The sequence below is a fragment of the Neovison vison genome, chromosome 1, assembly GCF_020171115.1.
Source record: "Neovison vison isolate M4711 chromosome 1, ASM_NN_V1, whole genome shotgun sequence".
Taxonomy (NCBI): Eukaryota; Metazoa; Chordata; class Mammalia; order Carnivora; family Mustelidae; genus Neogale; species Neogale vison.
Genome location: NC_058091.1, coordinates 40,892,918 through 40,915,187, shown reverse-complemented (window position 1 = coordinate 40,915,187; position 22,270 = coordinate 40,892,918). Strand labels below are relative to the sequence as shown.

The window sequence follows — 22,270 nt, the reverse complement described above, 5'->3', positions numbered from 1 at the left end:
CATCTTTTGCCCCATCCAATTCATTGTGACTACCTCATCACGCTTGGGTATTAGCTCCAGGGAGAAAATAAGAGAAAACACGAAACCCCTCATATTCCTACGTGTTTGCTGAGTGGGGAGTAGAAATTATGCACTGAAGGAAATCTTCACATTTTTAGCATATTTTATTCATTTATCACAATGCCAGTAACAAAGGTTAACTGAGACAAACTTGAATTTTGGGTGAAGGGACACCTGGGTGGCTTCGTCGGTTAACCGTCTGCCTTGGGCTCTGGTCATGATCCCAGGGTCCTGGGATTGAGTCCTGCATTGGGCTCCTTGCTCAGTGGGGAGCCTGCTTCTCCCTCTGCCTCTGCTGCTCCCCCTGCTTATGCACTCTCTCTCTCTCTCTCTTTCTGTCTGACAAATAAATAAGATTCTTAAAAAACTTTTAAAAATTTGAGTTTTTGGTAAATTTATAAGGATCGCCTATCAGACTGAAGGGGGTGGGGACAACCACTATGTAAACCTTGCTCTAGGCCCCCATCCCCTCCGGAGCACTGGTCATTTTTAAAAAAGATTTATTTATTTGTTTCGAGAGAGAGTGCACATCTGTGAGGGCAGGGGGAGGGGCAGAGAGAAAGAGAGAATCTCAAGCAAACTCCATGCTGAACACAGAGCCTGACGCAGGGCCCAATCCCACAACTCCGAGATCATGATCTGAGCTGACACAAAAGTCAGAGGAGCTCAACCAACAGCCACCCAGATGCCCCCAGGACAGTGGTTTTGATGGCCTATTCTGAAATCAGTGTTTGCTTTGCGTTAACAGCATGGCCGGACCCCCCTTCATCTTGCTGCCAATAAGGGCCATCTTTCTGTGGTCCAGATCTTGCTGAAGGCTGGCTGTGACCTCGATGTCCAGGATGATGTGAGTATAACCTGCGATAAGGCAGGAGGGTAGAGGATGCATCCTAGCACTTCTTGGTCCCCTTGGTGGGAGGAACTTCCCCTTGAAGCCTGGGATCCATTCTAGGTAGCAAGCTAGAGTTTGTAAGGGTGGGGTGGTTTTCCCGTCATGGTTCATGTCCTATCTAGTATCATCCAAGTGTAGAACCTCAGAGGGCATTTTGCCTTATCCTCTGTCAGTATGAAGGAGCATACATACCACACACACACACACACACACACACACACATCCCTGAGTGAGTGCGGGCAAGGCCTACTGGAAATAGGTCACTGACCAAGCTTACCATTAGAAAAAAAGTAGGCCCTAAAAACTTAATATTTTCCTCTTCTCACCTTGATTTCTCTTAGTGTAAAGAGGACCTGTTCAAAAGAAAAACTAACTGATATCATTGAATCCAAGAAAATGCAAGCCTCCTGAAAGAGTTCCCCCTAGTGCTATGCCTTTATTAAGACTCAGTCTCTGAGTCTCTTCTTTCAGATTATCTAGAGAAAGACTCTGACTGACTCTTTTAGAGTCAAGTATCCATTTCTGATGGACCTGAGTCCATCAGAAATGGATACTTGTGGTGATGTCATGTAGTGCACAGGGTTGCCTTCTGTCTTTTGAGGAAGTACGTTCTCTAAGAGGAGGATATAGATAAGATTATGTAAATTGTCCTCCTATGAGCTATTAGGAAAAAATGCTGTGATAATGTGATTGGAAGCTGTTTTCAGAAACTCTTTCTAATTTCACTTCTAATTTGTGTGGTAAGACTCTAAGAAATAAGTTTTGTGAGGAACACAAAATCGTACAGAATTTTCACTTATCATAATCTCTTCCTGATTCACCTTTTTTTTTTTTTTTAAAGATTTATTTATTTATTTATTTGACAGAGAGATCACAAGTAGGCAGAAAGGCAGGCAGAGAGAGAGAGGAGGAAGCAGGCTTCCTGAAGCAGAAGCCCGATGCGGGACTCGATCCCAGGACCCTGAGATCATGACCTGAGCCGAAGGCAGCGGCTTAACCCACTGAGCCACCCAGGCGCCCCTGATTCACCTTTAATAACTGTGGTTACAGAGTGCTAATCAAATTTCAGGCCCTCAGGTGTGCTAGGGTATAGGTTACTAAAGTGCTTCTAATTTTCTTTAGTTGTCTGTGTAATGTTCTAAAACTTGGCAGACACACAAATGTGACAGACAGCATTTGTAAAGAAATAACTAAATGTCATTATTTTATGTACAGGCAGAAGGCTGTCCAGTATTATTCATAAATCTCTGGTTATATTTGGAACCTATTGGGTCATCAAAAATGTTACTTTCAAAAGATGCTGATTTAGCTTTTGGCTATTGATTTCTATCTTGAGTCATAATACATTTTTCCCCCACACTGTAACCATCATAACATTCCTGATTATATATCATCTCCTTAGATGACAGGAATGAACATACAAGGAGAGAGAAGAGATTCTGACCACAGAAAAGCAGAACATGGGGTTGCTGGTGTAGACCTGTTTGATGCATCACATCTTTTCTTTGCGTAATTAAAGTCGTCACTGGCCATGCTGGTTAGGCTCCCACACCAGGGTGCTAACCCATTCCTAACCAAGTCCTGCTTCAGGTCTTGTGCTCCAAGAATCACTGTGTTCTTATGCAGCGAAAGCCATGCTAACTTCCTAGAAGTTTCTCTCAGGCTGGGGTGTTTCTATCGGGCAAGGTAGGAAGTAAAGTAGTTTTCACAAGGTAGCCAAGGAGGGGAGACATGGCAGCCAAAGGTAATGCAGCGCTACCTTTAGACAGGAGCGCCTTCATTTCCTTTATTGGAATAATGCCTTTTCTTGTATCTTCTTGCCCTAATCAGACAATGTATACATTACTTCTCCCTGATAACTTAAATCAAGACAAAACAAAACAAAACACAGCAACAAAACAGTGTAAAAATGGTTGGGAAAGGAGAAGGTAGCGCTGATCTTCACTAGTTCTGAAGCAGCTTGCCGGGATATTGTTCATGGCTCTCTTCATATTTACTGTGCCTGTTGGTGATCAGCTTTAACATTCATGCAAGAATTTGCAGACAAAAACTACGGGTGTTTTTTTTAAAGAAGGTGGGACATTCATTTTTGGAAAAAAATCAGTTCAGAAGTTACCTGCCTTGATGATGGATAGAAATAGAGAATGTTAATGTTGTGAGGAATTTACTCCTAACTTCATATTCTACAGATACATTCCTAATGTCATGGTAAGGACAGAGAATTAGTTGAAGAATGACCTCCAGTGGCCTGGAATGGGATTATTATGAATTTCCACCTGTGGAAACCAGTTCTTTAGAATATGCAACTCCAGGAGAAAATTCCCTCTTGCTTCCAGCCAATCCTGTCAACTCACACTGGAGCTCTAATGCCATCTCTGATTGGTCAATGAGCAACCACACGGCCCCCGCCTCAGAAATAGTCCAGGACCCTGTGGCCAAGATAAAAGCCACGAAGGAAGAAAAAAATAAGAAAAACCAGAGAAGAAAGGCTAGGAAGAACCCTAGAAGATCAGAGAGAGAAAAAGAGGTCAGCAACTTGCTCTGCACACCTGCACCGTTCTGGGCTTCCTGGCGACATGTCCATTTGTGCCACGGGGGGGGATCCATCCTGAAGAGGGACGTGTTCCGTCTTAGTGGGACTCAGGTTTCTTCCATGAGCTTAGCTTCGGCATCTGTGTGCGTTGAGCCTGAACTCTTACACCACGTGGGAGAGAGAACTAAAAGTATTTCACAAGAAAGACGTAGACCTCAGAGGTTCCAAATCCTTTCAGTTCCATAAGTGAGCAACACTGATGTCAGAAACATTGAGGGCTGGCAGTTCACACACTTTGCAAACAGGTCAGCATGTTCCAGCCTGAAGTGCCAAACTGCAAGGTGGCTGTCTCTCGACGTTTCCAGCTGCAGTGTTTTTCCTTCTGCTTCCTTGTAGTTAATCATTCAATAGATACTTCTTGGGCACCTGGAGTGGCCGTGGCCTTGTGCTAAGCACTCAGCCAGGGGATGCCATCAAGAGGCAGCTGATCTTTTTTAAGGCCTGCACTGAGGTTCATTGACTTCATGGGGCGGAAATAGCTTGGAGTTGAGTGCAAAGAGCCTTGACAATTTGAATTCTGGCCCAACCATGCTATCCCAAATTAGCTGGTTATGCTTGGGTAGGCACTGAACAGCACTGAGCCTTAGTTTTTTTTGCTTTTTAAATTTTTTTTATCAATAAAATGAGAATTAGATACCCTTGGAGTGTAGTGGTAGGTCAATAAATATTTACTGAACAAATAACTATTGAGTGCTGTTAAGCGTGTCATACTTTTTCCAGCATTTTTTTTTCAAAGTTTCAGAATTTCATGGTGTATTTAGATAATATAGACATAAGGATTGTGTCAAAGTTGCTGCCTGAGTCTGCTAATAAGTGTATATTAAGGACACGCTTGGTGGCTTTCTGTTTCCTGTTTCAAAGAGGAAATTACTTCCACAGTAAATTTTATAGGAGGAAAACAGGAGGCCCTGTTTCAGTTGAGAGTCTCAGGCGCTTGACTGGGTTGTGTGTTCTGGGGAAGAGTAGCCCTGAGCTGGATAGCCCAGGGTGGCCCTTTGCTTATAGGTTTCCTGTCTCTCTGAGTGGCCTTCAGCTCTCATCCTCGTAACTTTGGAGTAGCTGGTGTTCATAAGCCAGAGAAAGTCCCTTCTTCAGTCCTCCAGAACCGTCCCATCCAGTGTTTGCAAAGCTAACAGCATGGCTGAAGGACAGCCACTTTCGGTGGGGAAAGGCTGACATTGGCCCTCTCCGCAGTCTCTCTCCAACTGATGAGGCCAGGCCCCGGGCTCAGAGTGAGGTCTCTGAGGCAGTGAAGATGGAGGGGAGGCGGTGGTCTGGAGACAGGCAGTGCCCCTACAGGGTCTCTGGGAGAGACACCTGTGCCAGTGGCTTAGGACAGTTAGTGTCCTCACGGCAGCCTCACCCAAGTCCTTAGATCTCCTTGAGTCTTGATAATCCGTCTGGAAATTTACTTTTGAAGGCTAAACCAAAAGTTAGATTTAGCTTCTTTCGTTGAGCGAGAGTTTCACAAAGGGAAGACCTCTCCAGGGAAGCAAAAATGGAAGATTCCTGCTGGGAGCAAGTCATAAATAATAGTGATGTTCTGGCTCCACAGCTGCATAAACTCGTGATTGAGGGGCAGCTTGTGAAACAGGATAAATAAAGCACTTGACCTGCAGCAAGGCTTAGGTAAGACTGTGCCCCAACCGGTCGAGGCCCCTCGTGCTCTGGCTCGGACCGAAGAGTGGCCGACACGACCCACGAGTTCCGGGCTTTGTGCACAACACAGATCAAATGGTTAAGTTCTGTTCTATGACAGGGTTGTTCTCATCAGTGCAGAGTGTGGATCCGAGTGCCCGCAGTCTGTGGGAATTTTAAATGGCCCCATCAGTGTTTACCCCTAGAGGGTGGGCTGCAGTCTCCCCTTCTTGCCGAGTCCAGAGCACCGTCTTTCTCCTCAGGTTGTAAGTTGCACTTGAGGCCCATTTTGGGAAGACCTGTCACCGTTCTGATGGGGAAATGGCAGTCTTGGAAATTCTCCCATAGATTTTTTAAAATTAAACTTGGACAGTTTCTCATAGGATGACTTGTTTGGACATAGTGCGTGGCCTCTGGAAACAGTTCCTAGAATGTTCAAAGTGAGTGTGTAATGGTTTGATGTGCCTCCTGCACCCACCTACCAGGGGCCACGATCTTGTGACTGCAGGCGTGCAGAAAGGGTTCTCTTTGAGTAAGGGGTCTCTGGGAAGGTGGACAAGAAGAAAACCCAGTCTAACCCTAATGTGCAATGGGAATAATGGTTTAGGATTCCGAGGGGGAGGGCTCATAATAGTCGTGGTGTGGGCAGTGGACAAATCATAATACTGGAGCTGGATGTGCTCCCATCACTGTGGAAATCCCTTACGTTCTACACATGAACAGTGAGAAAAGAGTCTGAGACACGGACAGTCCGATTATCAGTGTATTGTTACAACGTAGACTTTTAATAAATAGCAGTTTTTCCTGTGGCTAAAATTGTATTTGTTAAGTATAAAAAGTAGGAAACTATTTAAAACTATAAAGGAGAAAAATAAAAATCTCTTCCCCTCATGAATTTTTAAAAATTTTTTTTTTAATTTTAAGAAAGTAAACGTGTGTTTTAAATAGCATTAAGTGCTTTTTATTGTGATAAAACGCATGTAATATAAAATTTACCATTTTAACCATTTTTAACTGTACAGTTCAGTGGCATTAAGCACGTTTGCACTGTTGTACAGCCATTACGACCATCCACCTCCAGAATTTCTATTTGGGTCAAGTGACTTTAATGCATATTGCTGTTTGTTCTAGATTCCAAGGTGTTCAGTAAGTAGAAGCAGTACTTCATTAAGGCAGTTCATAGGTATCACTGCAACCCTCTTTAAAAAAGCTCCATATTTTTTGTCTTATAATAGTCTCTCTTTCCTCTCTTGGGCGGAAGATGAGGGATGCCCCGGGGCATGTCCTTTACCCCTCTGGTGCTCCACCAGAACGTTTTGTGCAGAACTCTTACCAGCCAAATCCTAGAACCCAAAGGGAAGGGACAGACCTGGGGGAGCACCTACCCTCCTTTTACAGGTGCAGGTTAAGAAACTGAGGCCCAGTGAAGTGCCAGGTATCTCCCAAGACTGTGCAGGATTCACATCTCTTGTCCCCCTTGCCTGCACCCCTTCCTCCCTACCAGAAGTTTTCCACACCGTTCACTTACCTCCCCATTCCAGTTTGGACCCCAGGCCAGACTTAATTTGTCTCGACTTGATTTCCTGAGTATATGTCAGAGATGAGATGTGCTCTCACAGACTTCGGAACTTTCTCTTATCTGGACCATCTTACTTTCTCTCAAATGCACTTAGGGGAATGGGTCAAGTTCCCTTTGCCGCCCTGATGCAGAAAGAGAAGGTCAGCAATCCCTGGCATCTGATCCTAAGAAAAGGCAGCATGAATCAGCAAGGATGCTGTCATGATCTATCAGAAGAGGCTACACAGACGTATGCAGTGATAGCTTATAGCCCCTGGAGTCGTCAGACAACATGCTATAAATCGCTGCATTGCCCTCAGCCCATATAAGTCGATCAGCAAATATGCGCCCTTCATCAAATCATGAGTGTTGCTAGCTGACCCAGCCGGGTCGTGATGCCTCTGAACGAGAGCAGGCAAATAGAGGACTCAGCAGGGAGTAAAGGTTGCTGGCTTAACTGCATGGCACACGCGGTCTAGCTCTCAGACCCACTTTTCACAGACCTGACAGTCATATCTCTGAACACTGCCATTCCTTGGGGCGGCAGGTGAGTGCCTGACACTCATTCTGAGGTCAGCTCTGAAGCTGTTCTGGGGTTGGTTTGACGTTCCCCACTGAGTTTGCGAACCGAAGAGCTCTGCCTGGCCTGATGGCTGGTCTGCGCCCGTGGAGGACAGGAGATGTCCTTGTGGGTCAGAGCAGGGCAGGGAGTGCTGCAGGGCAGGGCTGGGAGAGCTGACTGCCGTTCCTGCCTCCACGGCCCTCTGCAGGGGGATCAGACTGCCTTGCACCGGGCCACAGTGGTGGGGAACACGGACGTCATCGCGGCGCTCATCCAGGAAGGCTGTGCTCTGGACCGCCAAGACAAGGTGATGGGGACATGGCCGCCTGAGGACCCTGCTTTGGGAACTTGTGACCGTTCGAGATGTTATCCTTCCTAAGTCTTCTCACTCATGCTTTAACATGATAAACCAGCCCAACTTTTTTTTGAAAGAGTATCTCATATCCCAACAAATCATATTCTTTTTTTCCTCCCCCTGTTCTGTGGCAGCAGTGGGCAACCACATATATAAATGGTAAAGAAAAAGTCTAGACATAATGAGGCCTGTGGAGGCCTGGCTGGGGGAAGGCATTGCCCTGGACTCAAATTAATTTGCTCACCCTCCTTTAAAAATACATATATACATATTAGAATTAATTTGAATTGTATTGGAAGGAAAAAAATGAACAAAATCATTTGTTTAAGAAATCCCAATGATATATTTTATACTAATCATTGCTTTTAAATCGTTAATCTTAAAACAGGAAACTTTGTCATTAAGTGCAGTTCAGCCCGTGTTTACTTTTTTAGACAACTTTTTAACAAAGTGTCCTACATATACAGAAAAATATGCAAATTATAAGTGTGCAGTTCAGTGAGTTTTCACGGACTGAGCCTCTGGTGAGCAACCAGATCGTTGTCAGCCCACCAGAAGCCCCTCACCAGTGCTCCCCATCCAGTCACTTTTCCTTCTGCTTCCTGCTATGTTCAGCCGGTCCCCTGGGCCAGCCCACACATGGCCACTACCTTCCCTAGCACGACCCCACTCCCAGGCCTTTGAGACCCTACCTAGCCTTCTCCTTGAGGGTATCCGTGCCATTCAGCCAGTCTCGTGGTGTGGACGAAGAGAAGCCAAAGCCAGCGGCCAGATGTGACCAACAGTGCACCCGCCTGCCCCCGGCCCAGCTCCACCCCTCCTCTGCATGCTTCTCCCTCCCTGTAACCCTGGCCCTCTCAGCCCTACCCCACTACTTCACTGCACTTAATATTTCTATTAGAGGAAGTGAAGCAAATACCAACTGTGTGTGTTAATTGGTTGACTTTTATTTAAAAAGCCACATACGGGGAACACTTGTTTATCTTCTTTACAAGTCACCCTTGTCTCAGGGTCTGCTTATTTGTTTTGGTCCCTGAGACTTTGGATTAAACTGGGTGAGATTAAATTTGGGGGAAGAAAAAGAGAAGAATCTGGGCCCGACAGCTTATGACGCCGGACTCTTCACTTGCCTGATCTTTGCAGAGTGCTCTCCGGGGCCAGGAGCAAGGGGTAATGGAGGTGGGAAGGAATGAATGTCATGTTCCTGCTAAATGTGTCCTATGGATGAGCCTTTCTCAACCGGGGTTCCTGAAGAGATTGAAGCCCTGATGCCTTAAGGCATCTATTGTACATCATCCAAAATGGTACTTGCTGGGGTGCCTGGGCGGCTCAGCCGTTTAAGCATCCGACATGATTCAGCTCAGGTCCTGATCTCAGGGTCATGGGATCAAGCCCTGAGTCGGGCTCCGTGCTGGGGGTGGAGCTTGCTTAAAATTCTCTCTCCCCCTCTCCCTCTGCCCTTCTCCCCATTTTTTTTTAAATTAAAAAAAAAAATGTTATGTACCATTTGTTATGTACCATTTCTGGGAGAGTGGAGAAACTAGCCAGTGAAATCATTTTCTGGGCTCTGATTCCGATGAGAAGCCTCATTTGAGAAAGGAGCTGTGGTGTGCCCCAGAAATACACTATGATGTATCGATTCTAATGAGATGAATTAGGTGTCGGGTAATGTGCTTTCTGTCTCCGTCTGTGTTCCTCAGGATGGGAATACGGCCCTACATGAAGCATCCTGGCACGGTTTTAGCCAGTCAGCCAAACTGCTCGTTAAAGCAGGAGCCAACGTGCTTGCCAAGAACAAGGTGAGGCCCTGCAGGTGCTAGAAGGCTCCGTTCACAGGTGAGGACGGTGGGGGCTGTCGTCCTGGGTGAGCCTCCTCGTAGCGAAGCAGGAGCTGGGGGGAGCAGGGGAAATGAAACCTAATCTCCATGGTGAGCAAAAAGTCTTCCTCCGAATTCTCCAGGATCTTGCCGCTTTCCCGTTGGTTTACCCGGGTTGGGCAAGCAGCCCCTCCTCCTGGAGACAGGGAGGGGCCAGCAGCACCTCTTCTTCTGCATCGTCCTGTCTCCCTCTGGTCGCTTATCATGTCTCAGCCCCTCCTTCTGTGCTCATTAATAATGAAGGCATCACTCTGCAGAAGCCTCACTGCAGACTGGCTACTTTGCCTAGTCCGTTCTTCATCCCGCTCCTCCTCCGCTCAGGAAACTTCTAGTAAAGCTCCTCCACCTGATGCTTTCTCGGGCCTCCCTGGAGGGGCCTCAGCCTGTCGGCAGCCTCTTCCCTGAGCCTTTCCCAGTATGTGCCTCGTAGGCTATCAGAGTGGGCTCACCGTGTCCCCGCCCCCACCCCGCTCCCTTGGGGAAAGCCTGCTCCTCATGGCCACCTATAAACCTGCAACCTGGGCTCCCTGGGCAGTGGCCTCTCCCTCCCTGAAGGCCCATCAGGCTATTTCCTGCAGAGCTCCCGTGGCACTCCACACAGCTTTGCGCTGTTGTCTACTGGTTTAATGTTTCTCATTAAACATGAGACATGGGACAAAAGCATGAGGAAAAGAAGCCGTCCATGCATCGTAAGATCTCCGATCATGCCTGAGCCACTGCATGGAACTCTGAGAATCCAGTGGTTCCCAGTTCATGGATAGGAAAGTCTGAGCTGGGAGCCAGTAGTGTCAGCGAAGACACATGACTTGTTCATGACACAGTCAGGTCCATAAACTAGCCTGAGTCCCTCTGAGTCCCTCTGAGCCACCACACTGCCTCCTGTCCTGCAGTGCCCCAAAGGCATTGCAGAAAACCACAAGATCTCTCTAGATAGAACAGCAGAGACTGTCACAAGCAAAGGCAGGTGCTGTCCCAGAACAGGACTTCCACGTTCTGCACCAGCCACATCCTCTGGCAAAGCCTCTAAAAAGGCCCTTTCCTCTGATTTACTGAGGTATAAATGACTGACAAATAAAATTGTAAGGTATCGAGAACGTACAAAGTGATGACTTGAGACATGTGTATGTTGTACAAGGATTACCCCCATCAGGCTAACGAACATACCCATCGTCTCATGTTTACGGTTCTAGTAAGTTTTTGATGTAAACGATTCAGTTCTGTTCTTCAGACACAGCTTATCAACCACAGTCGCCATGCGGTGTGTCAGAGGACACCCGTCTTACAACTGAAACTCTATACCCTTCTCCCAGCTCTTCCCTGTTTTCCCCCACCCTCTACATGTAAGTGATACTTCCCGTATTTGCTTCTCTGTCTGGCTTATTTCATTTCGCCTAATGTGCTCTGGGTTCATACATGTCCCAAATGACAGAATTTCTTTCTTTTTTTAAGGTTGAATGAGCCTCTGTTGTGTAAGAACATTCTGTTGTGTAAGAACTTACTCAGGGAGTGTATCAGCCTCAGTCTGGGGAAGAAGTACTCGTTACTCAGAACGGAAAAACACCCACTGCCTATATATTCCCACTTAGGTCACATTTTCTAAATGTCAGCTCCCAAAGTACAATCCATACACAATAAAGTTCAGCCTCTTAGGTATATTGTATGAGTTTTGACAAATGTACACAGTTGTGTGATCACCTCCACAATCAAGATATAGAATGTTTCCATCGCCCCAAAGACTTCCTTTATGTCCCTGGGTGGCGATCTCCCACCCACCCACCTCCTGGCCCCCAGCTCCTGGCAACTGCCGACCTGCTGGGCCTTTCCCAGAACATCATGTAAAGCAATCGTAGAGTATGCAGCAGCATTTCATGCCTGACATCTTCTTCTCACGTTTTTGAGCCTCCTCCATGTTACATGTGAGACTAGTTCGTTCCATTTCTCGCTCAGTAATAGTCCAGTGTCTGAATATACCATCATTTGTGTGTTCTAACCCGCGGTTTTTAATTTTCTCAATCCAAGTATTTTTCAGGGTAATTGATATTTTCTTATTAACAAAGCAAAGCTTGGTGTATGGTTCTAGAACCATCAGATTCCTTTTATTTCAACACGTTAAGTAACTGCCACGAAGCCAACACCTTTGAGACAACCTACTGCCAGTGCTGTAAAAATTACACCAAGCCAGGCGCCGAACCCTTGCACCGGGAATGGAGTGTTTAAAATGTGGGCCGATCCTTTGTTTTTGAGACCGAAGCTAGCAGTGGCTCTCTACCTGTCTGTGCTTTAAAATCTCCTGAAAAACTTTAAATAAAAACCATGGGGGGAGGGAGTAAACTCACCTGGTAACCAGGCCTAGAGTGACAGGCTGTCCCACTTTTCCCTGGGTCCAGGGCTTTCCGGAGTTGAGGACTTCTGGGGCTGACACCTGACCCGCCCAGACTCCACTCCCAGGCCAAGTAAATCAGAGTCCCTGGAAGGGTTGCCGCTGACCACCCTTAGTCTTAACAGCTCCCCCAGGTGACTCTGATGCAGTAGAAGGTTGATAACGAGGGAGCTCACTAAGCCCTCAGGCTTGTAACCTTCAGGCTCTTTGGAGGGAGCAGTGAGCAAGAAAGATTCTACCCAGGCTACTTAGAGCAAAGGGTATGAGAGGGGAGGTAAGTGATCTAGCAACATACGGTTTTTCTCTGTGTGTTGTGTTTCGTTTTGCTTTTAAAAATAAAACTCATGGGGCACCTGGGTGGCTCAGGGGGCCTTCGGCTCAGGTCAGATCCCAGGGTCCTGGGATCGAGCCCCACATTGGGCTCTCTGTTCACCAGGGAGCCTGCTGACCCCCTCTCTCTGACTGCTTCTCAGCCTACTTGTGATCTCTCTCTCTCTCTGTCAAATAAATAAATAAGATCTTAAAAAAAAAAACAAAACATTATTTTCAAGAAGTTGAGGAATAGAACGTTGTTGGAGTCTGGGCAGACAGTGCGGTGGGACACAGCTCCGGGGTGAGGAAGGGCTGTAAGCAGGCAGTGAACAGCTCCGAGCCCACGCAGTCACGGTCCTGACCCCACTTGGTAGCTCAGCCCAGCAGTCACTGAGCCTGTAGACTCCACCCCCCGCATGCTCCCAGACTCGCTCAGACGAACACCGAATCTCTTCTTACGCCGTCCGCATTTCTTGTCACTTTTATCAGCAGCCTTGCAGGCGCTCTTTGCACGGTTTTAAAATTCTGTTTGTGTCATGGATTCTTTCTGAAAGATTGCTCTAGACATTATTCGGACGCTTGGTTGTCTCTGTGAAATGACATATTGCTGGTGGAGCCCTGAAAGCACGAGGGTCTCCATCTGTATGATAAGGGGTGGACGTAATCGTGTTGCCTGCTGGGTGGGTACCTTGACCATGGTTCCAGTTTTGACGCTTCAAGGAAAATGCAAGATTGGACAGCTTGCAGAAGGCATACAAGTTAATCTCCATTAGCTGCCCACACAGGACCTGGCCTCTTGCTTTTACTCCACTGGTGGAGTATGGTGGCCGCAGCTGTTACCCGTGTTGGGTGTGAAGGCTGTGGTCCTCTCCAAAATTAGTGCAAGGCAGCATGCGGGCACAGCATTTTGCCATTAAGTAACCACTCTCCTGGGTACTCCCGATTAATCCTCACGGCCTCAGGATGTAGGGGTCACACTCCATTTTACAGGTAAGAAATTCAGGACAGCATATGAAGAGCCTTGACCAGTGACTTGCAACTAGTAAGTTGCAGAGCCAAGGTTTTATGACTGATGGGACTCTTGTGGCTTTCTGGATTCCGTATTAACTGTTCTTGCGGCTGAAACCCCTGGTTGGTGCCGGGGTCACCAATCAGGAAGCAGAGAATGTGAGCATTGACCTTTTTTTTTTTTTTTCTTGCAAGTGTCCGTCAACCTTCTGCGAAGCCTGCCTGGTGCAGGTCTGCCAAGAAGCGAGTTGCTAACGTGTCCTCCCTTCTCTTGCCTCTCTCCAAGGCGGGAAACACCGCTCTGCACCTGGCCTGCCAGAACAGCCACTCCCAGAGCACACGCGTCCTCCTGCTGGGCGGGTCCCGTGCCGACCTCAAAAATAATGTGGGTGAACAAATCCGGCTTCTCTCGCGCTCTCTTGTGTCCCCTTGGAAAGTAATCCTAAAAGCATACTTGAGTATTAACACCTAGAAAATGAAATTGTGAAACGTGTTTGGGGACTGTCTAAAAAGTGTTCGTTTTTTTGGCTACGTCCTGAGTGGTCGGCCAGGGGCAGGAGAAGGGGAATCAAGACTCAAACTGCTTTTCTCCCGTCCTTTTCCCCTCTGCTCCTCAGCCTGAGTTTGTTTCAATGTTTCTCCTAGCATGCGCTTGCAAACGAGTCCAGAAAATCTCTGCCCGCATAGTGATGTACAGTCAGCGAATGTCGGATGGTACCATCCAGGGAAGGTCTCCTGATGCTTCAGGGTCTGCGTCTACAAATCAGTTAGGGACGTGCCCTTGGGAAGAGCTGATGGGTCTACTTCTTAGAGGATTCCTGACCGTTGAGGTCACGTGGGCATGCCCCCTCCCTCCACAAGCAGCCGTCTTTCCTTTACAAGTCCCCGGCCTCATTCCTCGACTAGAGACTCCGACTGGGGTTCCTCAAAAAATGGTCTTTGAAGGCAGACTCCTCTAGAGTGGGTCTTAGAATGCCCCGGACCAGGGCTCTGAGCTTGGCCGCTTCTTAATCCAGGGGAGAAGGTTATGCTGAGTGGCCGTTGTCTCTAGACAAAGTTTGAATGAAAATATCAAGAAAACACCGCAGAACGTCCTGACTTTGTCTCCAGTTTTGTTTCTCTGTGAGCGGTTTAGCCGGTGACCACTCAGGAGGATATTGATCGTGAGGTTTTTCTCTGAATGCCCTGTTTTACGCCGGTGATTGCCTCCTCCTCTGCTCCCCCAGACTGTTCTGCCCCGTATGAGATATTGGGGTCCTACTCAAATGAGACGCAGCTCGAACTTTTTTTTAGAACACGCGTGATCTTAAGATCTGAGGGCTCTCCCTGCCACGCTGTCCTTTGAGCCATGAGGAATCCGTGATGGAAAAGGGCTTGTTTCTAAAGCAGTGCTGTTGGTCTTCATTCTGTGTGCTCCAGGGCGTGGGGCTGTAGGAGAGGCTGTGGTCAATGGGTTCCTGTCAAACGCTGCATAAGCAGAGCCTGCCTTGACTCTGGTGAAGTCCTCGTGGGGAGCGGGCATCCAGCATCTGAAACCTGAAAGCTCAGAGTCTGCACAGCAGAATGCCCGCGGAGCCACAAACGGCAGCCAAAGCTGTGGGTCTCGTGGTGGAGCGTCCACGGGAAAGTGAAGGCTTCCTGTTCAGGCTGATAACCTTGAACATATGCTAGTCTGCCAGTTTTTTAATCATTTTTTTTTCTTTTTTTTTTTTTTTTTCCTTCCCCAGTATCTGCTCAGATTGTGCTCAGAGTTTGATTTCTGTCCGCAGGCAGGCGACACCTGTTTGCACGTTGCTGCACGCTATAATCACTTGTCCATCATTAAGCTCCTCCTCAGTGCTTTCTGTTCTGTCCATGAAAAGAACCAGGTCAGTGCATGTGTCCTCCCCACAGCTACCGGGCCCCCTTCCCACAAGGCTGGCAGGTGTGTTAGCACAAGCGGGGTCAGAGGCTGCTGGGAGCCTCTAGTCTGGGATGAGGCGTGACTATTGCACAGAGGTCTGCGGTCCTGGTTTATCTGGCTTCCTGGAGGGAGCCTGCTCTTCCCGTTCCTGTGCATATCTCCATATTTGCATATCAAAGACTTTCTGAAGATCCTGGGGCAGGTTTTGCTTACAATGCTTTTTACAAATGAATCCCACAAAGAGGAATGTGGCTTAATAAGCAAGGGAATTCGGTGTCTCCTGACTCCACGAGTTCTGCTCCTTGCACTGCCACTTGGAGCTGACGGAATCTCTGATCTCTGAAAATTCGGGTATGTGATCAGCATCTGTGCTGGGGGTTTGCCATAAAGCTGTGATTATTAGTGTCCTATGGTAATGTGTGTGACTTACAGTAGCTTCAATTTGTTAAATGTCTTGATATTTACTGATACCTAAGTGATAACATTGTCTTTTCTGAGTATGGGTGCATATATCTGAAATTTTAAAAACAGATCATTATTCAGATTAACTATGTGCCATTAACAGTGGTTTCTGACTCCCACTGCATATTAAGAATCAACAGGGAAATTATAAATACCACTGCTGAATCTTACAGCAGTTTTAAAAGACCAGAATCCAAGTAGTGGGATTTTTAGAGAGCCCTTGACCTGAGTGTGCAGACAGGATTGAGAACCACTGGCCCAGCTAGATACCTACTCCTGTCATTCTCTAGGCTTCCAGCAGCTTCTAGCTCATCAGACAGGTGACACTTAACCAGCTCCCAGGAACCTGTGTTTCTCAACCTTGGCAGGATGTTTCAGTCCCCTGAGAGCTTTGAGAAATCCCCATGGCTAATGCACACTTTAGAACAATTCAATCAGGGTCTGGGGGTGTGACCCGGGTGGCAACAGTTCTCAAAGCTCCCAGCTGACTCCAGTTTGCAGCCAAGGTTGGAAACCCCTGCTGGAGAGCATCCCCCAGCACCCACAACTAGGTGACTCAGCAGTGAACCACAACTGCCCTGGCTGCTCCTGGGGGCCGAGGGCCACGGAGCAGGTGGATTTCCATGCTGTCCAAGAAAACCCATCATCCAGAACTTGACCTGCTCGCCCAGTGGGAGAGAACAGATTACTTCACATCTGTATTTGCCTCATTTGTTTATATCCTTTGCTTGGGGACTGGCCCATGAAGCTGCCGTTGTCCATAGCCTCCTTCCGTAGTTGACTGACCATCTTTTGTATGAAGAAACTATGAACTTTATTATAGGCTACTTGTTAAGAGGTTAAAAACTGCTGGTCTTAAGTGAACACTGATTTTTTTTTCAGTGACTCCACCCAAATGAAGAACCCCCTGAGCCTGTGAAGGGATTCCCAGTGGGCTCTTTACATTCCCACAGGTGCTGCAGGGCTGGGGTTCCACCCCTGCCCACCCCACCCAGCGCTTGTAGAAGTAGCCACTTTCTCCCAGCTTCTGCTCATTCTAGTACTCAGAAACCAAGGGGTCCTGTGCCTGGGCGATGGACGCGGTTCAGAGCCCTGTGATGGCTAGCCTGCTGGCCCCTGGCTGGGTGCCCGTTATCCTATCTTGGTGAAGGCTTCAGGTCTCGCTGTTCTCAACAACCCCAGCCCAGCATTTACTTTGCCCTCTGTACTCAATTCTGTGATTTCTACTATCCTCCCTCAGAGAGGAATGTGATCTTTGTATGTAGGTCATTTTAAAGAGACCTCTCAAAAGAGAACCACATAACCCTTGAACTAAGGATTCCCTATCAAAGGCCAATCCTAATTTGAAAAGCTACCACCAGGCCATGGGATGAAAAACCGGAGGGCTGGAGACCATTATCAGATGGAGTTTAGCAGCCTTTCTTATTAATTTCAGGCTGGAGACACAGCACTTCATGTTGCTGCTGCCCTAAATCACAAGAAGGTGGTTAAAATCTTACTGGAAGCTGGAGCAGATGGGACCATTGTTAATAATGTAAGTGAAGTTGCAACGATGTTTCTGAAAATCATTTCCACCCCTTTCCAGAATGGAGGGTGTTGTTACTACCTCACCTCCCGCAGGGCACCTAGCCTCACCCAGTCTTACTCTGCAAAAAGCACAAAGCTCCCCAGCCTTACTCTGTAGGAGCTGGGTTTCTTTCTTTTTTTTTTTTTTTTTTTAAAGATTTTATTTATTTATTTGACAGAGAAAGATTACAAGTAGGCAGAGAGGCAGGCAGAGAGAGAGAGGAGGAAGCAGGCTCCCTGCCGAGCAGAGAGCCCGATGCGGGACTCGATCCCAGGACCCCGAGATCATGACCTGAGCCGAAGGCAGTGGCTTAACCCACTGAGCCACCCAGGCGCCCCAGGAGCTGGGTTTCTGCTAAAGCTGAGGACCCCAGAAGTGGACTTGAGGGAAGCCTTGCTCCTGAACTGTTGAGCCCCGAGCATTTATCTTTAGACTCCTAGCTCAAGTGAGCACATCCTGCCAGGCAAGGGAAGGTCATGGGTGTCGGAGTAAAGTGACAAGTGAATGTTATGGAAAGGGAGTTTCTGCCCTATACATGGATTGGTTTCTCAGAAAAGTGGCCACATGACCGTCAGATTAATCATCCCCCAAATTTTCTTCTCCGTAATCTCCTTCTCTCTCTCTCTCAGTATCCCACCTCTCCGCTTCCATCTCTCTCCTGGGCCCTGTGGCAGGTGCTGGCTCAGGCACCCTTTCTTCCTTGAGGCTGAGCTGGGGTCTCTGCCCTCCTGAAGCAGCACAGACTCAGAGGGGCTGGGGGCCAGACAGTTGTGTGGAGAGTTGGGGAGTGTTGGAGCTGACAAAAGTCCCCACTTTCCTCCTCCTCACAGCTCCCACCTGATCGGGTAGTGCGTCACCATACCTGTCCCCTGAGGTCTTTCCCTTCCTTTGAATTCCTCAGTTATCAACTCCTACCTTTGGGCTTGACCTCCCTAGAGTCTGCCATATGGCCATAGCTTCCTAATTGTTCTTTACAATCCAGGTCCTGAGACTGGCTGGGGCCTCATCTGTCCTTCCAAGTGTCCTCCAGGGAAAACTCATTGCTCGGCTGCATGTGATGGTCCTTTGTGTTTCTTCAGCTGAAAGCTTCCACCGTGACCTTGCCTTTCACATTCCCTCCTTTCTTTTCTAGGAAGGATTCCTTGGTGGGCAAGCATTCCAGAGCTTTGCTTCCTCAAGGGTCCGCACTGACCCACTGCTGCTGTGTGCTGCTAGTCACTGTGCCCTTGGGTGTGACTTGGCTCCCCCGCTGACCGCGGTGGGCCTCAAGAGCAGGGCCAGGTCTTACGTGTGACTGTATCTGTTGAGCTTGCGGTGTGGCTGAGTGTCCCCGCTGGGCTAGGTGTGGGCAGGGCTGGTGTCTTTTACTCACTTGTCCTCCCCTGTGCCTTTCCTTAGGCAGGCCAGACTCCACTGGAGACTGCGCGCTACCACAATAATCCGGAAGTTGCTCTTCTCCTCACTAAAGCTCCCCAGGTAGGATTTATTGGATTTTCCATTATATGGCTGATGTGGGGCTGCAAAGTTGTTGGGATTCTCTGGTGACCATCTATTAGAGCCAATTCAAACTACCTTAAGTAGGAAATTGATGGGTTCACAATCAGGCAGTGGAACATGTAGGAATCCGCGTGGGCCCCCAGAATAACTAGAACCAGAGACATAAGTTTCAGCAGTTCGTCCTCATACATGGGCATCCTTTCTTCTCTGTGGCTGGATCATGGTCCTTACTGGCTTTGTGGACTGTAACTCCCCAAGTGCTGGGGGAGAAGGTTCTGGTTTAAATGATACAGAGGAGGATCGTGATTGACGAGCTTGGGGCAAACGCCCTGAACAAGTAGGACAGGCACGTTAGGAAGACAGCTGTATCCATTTGACTGTGTGGTTGGAAGGGGCCTTTCCTAGAGAAAGGTGGGAGAAAGGGATCCATTGTAGGCAAACAAAGCAGTTAATGTCCAATAGAGGCAGTCAAATATAATGGTGTTCTTTACTTTTATTGACTGTAATGGTATTTGCAGCATCATTTAACTTAAAATTAATATCATTTGAGTTGAGATTGAAACTGTCTAACACTTAATAATGTATAAGCTGTTCCTCGTTTTGGCATCCTGAAATAACGGTTTTTTGTTTCTTCATATTACCTTTCAGATACCTAATTTTCATAATTGTGCCTACAATATACATACCCTTTTGTATCCTGCCCTTTATCTTAATTATAATAGGAAAATGTTCTGCAGTTCACATAATTATTCATCATGATGGAAGCCAGTTTGCTTTTTTGTTGCTGTCCAATATTTTGTTATAATAATTTGGATCTAAATGTCCAATATTAAGGAAATGGTTTACTTCCTGATTAGAGGTACTCTGTTACATTACAGCAAAAATAGATTTGTTTTCAATCTTAATAGCCTGATGCTATAAGCAGGTAAAGTCTCAGAGAGCCAGAGGAAGATTCTAGATAGGACCCTGCCATACCTGACTCCCATCAGCCCAGAGGTCTTATATGGCCTTTCTTTCTTTCTTTTTTTTTTTTTTTTAAACTTTAAGATTTTTATTTATTTATTTGACAGAGAGGGAACCCAAGCAAGGGAAGTGGGGAAGGAATAAGCAGGCTTCCCGCCAGGCAGGGAGCCTGATTCCGGTCATGACCCGAGCCCAAGGCAGATGTTTAACGACTGAGCCACCCAGGCACCCCTCATTTACGTTTTTAAAACCTACCTGATATAATTAGCAGTATCTGGAAGAGGTGAAGATTTTTGCCTTTTGAAAACTGGCAGCCTGTTGCCCATGGAGTGGGTCCTCAGTGGTGTCTGGAAGTCTCTGGAGCCCCTGACAGGAACAAGTCAAGTGGTGCTTTGGAAAAAGTTTCCACCTCTTTCCAACTATTGCAATTGAATCATCAACGGAATCACATCCATGAATCCTGATAGAAAAATATTGGTCTCTTACGGATCAGAAAGTAAGAGATGCTATCATAAAGGTCAGAATCCATCTCTGTTACATGGCATTTCAGCATTTGACAGTTCGGACAGCCACCTCTGTTCTTAGCTGTATGATGATCATCAAACTTTGTGGCGTGGAGTATCCCCAAGGCACACAGACTTACAGGCCTCTAACTCTACCTGCCTTTTGTCTTCCAGATCTCAGGGATCTGAGTTCACAGAGAAAAAACTTTACCGTGGGCCTTTTCCTATGTAATTCTCCTTTAGTGTTTCCATGAAAAGCAAACAAAAAAATCTTCGGTTTTTCCACACCCACTTGAATAGCAAACAGGATGACATTTTACGGAAGTTTTTTACGTGATTATATATGCTAAACTCGATATTATCAATACGAAGAAGGAACTTTCACATATGCACAAAATTATACACAGGCTGTTCTTCTGTTCTGAGGTGATAGAACTAACCTTCCTCTGTGTGAAACAGGAAATTCCTTGCCTTGGCACCTTAGTTGACCATGGATTTCAATGGCAGTCCTTCGAGGTTACTCTGTAAAGATCCATATACCCTGATTTCTGTGAACTGGAAAAGACTGATGACATTCCATTTGGTAGACGATATGGCTCGCTGAGAAAGGCTGTAAGCCATGCAAAGTTATTTTCACTGGCTAATAACACGCTCTATGGAGGGAATTATTCTGGTGATTTGGGTGACCTGTGAGTATCCCTTCTCAGTTTAGATTGATACGGTTCACAGATGCTTCTGAAAGTGAATTTTGGGCGAATGCTGGGCTGTATTTTGTTCCGGCAGACCATAAGCTGAATGAGCGATGGGCGCTAGTCCCTTCGCATCAGACTAGACTTCCTAGTGAGTCTGAATTTAGCTAAGAAAGGGCTTAGGACAGTGGCTCTCAGACCTTTTGGTCTAGGGACACATAACGTTCTAGAGGCCCATAAAGAGCTGTGTTTATATCTGTTAATAGTTACCGTAATTGAAATTCAACTTGCAAAGTGTTTTTAAATAATAAACATTTTTAACTCTGTTACCACAAAAGGAAGTTGATTTTCTGAAAAATAACTTTATCAAAATAAGTTGTGTGAGAAAAGTAAGTAGCAGTATAGCAGTATTTTTCATTTCTGCAAATCTCCATACTGTTTTCCTAAAAAGATGGGAGGGCCCTCCTTTACTTCCGCATGTGATCCATTGGCATATCGTGTGTAGCTTCTGGTAAACATCGCTGTACGCTCAGTGTGAGAGAGAAGGCGGCCGACATTGTGGTAATATCATGAAGGTAATTTTAACCTCGTGGACCCAGGGTTCCAGGTCGCTTTCAGAGCTGTTGACATCAGGGATGAAAATACAGTTTAAAAACCTGGTTCATCCACAGGCAGATGTTGTCCAGAATTCTCCATTTAGGGGTCTCCTGCTGCCCGTAGAGGTTCTTTTTGTCCCATAACAGTGTCTCTTGAATTTAATGAACACGAAGTTGAACCTTGAGCTGAAAACTATGCTGAACTATTTACATATGAAGACCAACTATTTCTTTGCAGAAAAATTTTGAGACCTTGAAAAAGTGTTTGGACTTCCTAGACCCCTTAGTCAAGTGGGGTGGGTGCCTCTTGAACTGGGAGCAAGGGGGTGGGGGAAGGGTATGGAGCTGAGCCAGAGACTGAGGGTTTCTGCCAGCTCAAAGATCTGTACCCTTGTTAAACTTCCTCTGTCAATCAAGGTACTCTAGGGATGGGGGCAGGAAGAAGGCCCCTAACAGTGACTGATGGTCCAGTGTGTCCCAGCCGGCTGCTTGTCTTGGTTAATTCTATTAACTCCCCATATTTACACTGGGGAATGCAGAGAGGGCAAAGAACTTGCCCAAAGATTTTACAACCAGCTGCTGCTGGGTTCCAAAATCAGGCTCTCAGACCCCATGTCTACCTGCCTGTGTCCATTCCACCTTCCCGTACTTGAAGGGGCAGACCAAATGCTTCCTTCTGAGGAGGAGATTCCTGTCCCATGGTGGGTACTGTGGTTCACAGATGCACCTCAGTGTTTGACTCAAACTCCCCATGCCTTGAATACAGTTAGATCGAGAGAAAATCTGATGGGCTACTTCAGGTCCCGTGTACCAAGATAGTGAGCCTGTGCCTGGCCCGGGGCTGCCATGTTCTAC

The 22,270-nt window shown here is 47.0% G+C and overlaps 1 protein-coding gene across 13 annotated transcripts in view; it reads left to right on the top strand.

The window, feature by feature from the left end:
• The window catches only part of ANKRD6 (ankyrin repeat domain 6), a 191,373-nt gene that overhangs the window by 155,209 nt on the left and 13,894 nt on the right, over positions 1 to 22,270 (top strand). For 4 of the 13 annotated variants that reach the window (XM_044245676.1, XM_044245668.1, XM_044245660.1 and 1 more), the window contains 7 exons: positions 809 to 907; positions 7,512 to 7,610; positions 9,359 to 9,457; positions 13,522 to 13,620; positions 14,963 to 15,103; positions 17,036 to 17,134; positions 18,566 to 18,643. In XM_044245676.1, coding sequence (XP_044101611.1) covers positions 809 to 907; positions 7,512 to 7,610; positions 9,359 to 9,457; positions 13,522 to 13,620; positions 14,963 to 15,103; positions 17,036 to 17,134; positions 18,566 to 18,643 — 714 coding nt within the window. Of the gene's footprint in view, positions 1 to 808; positions 908 to 3,141; positions 3,480 to 7,511; positions 7,611 to 9,358; positions 9,458 to 10,948; positions 12,190 to 13,521; positions 13,621 to 14,962; positions 15,104 to 17,035; positions 17,135 to 18,565; positions 18,644 to 22,270 lie in introns of those variants that run through there. The other 9 variants (XM_044245685.1, XM_044245643.1, XM_044245722.1 and 6 more) reach the window with 7 other exon arrangements.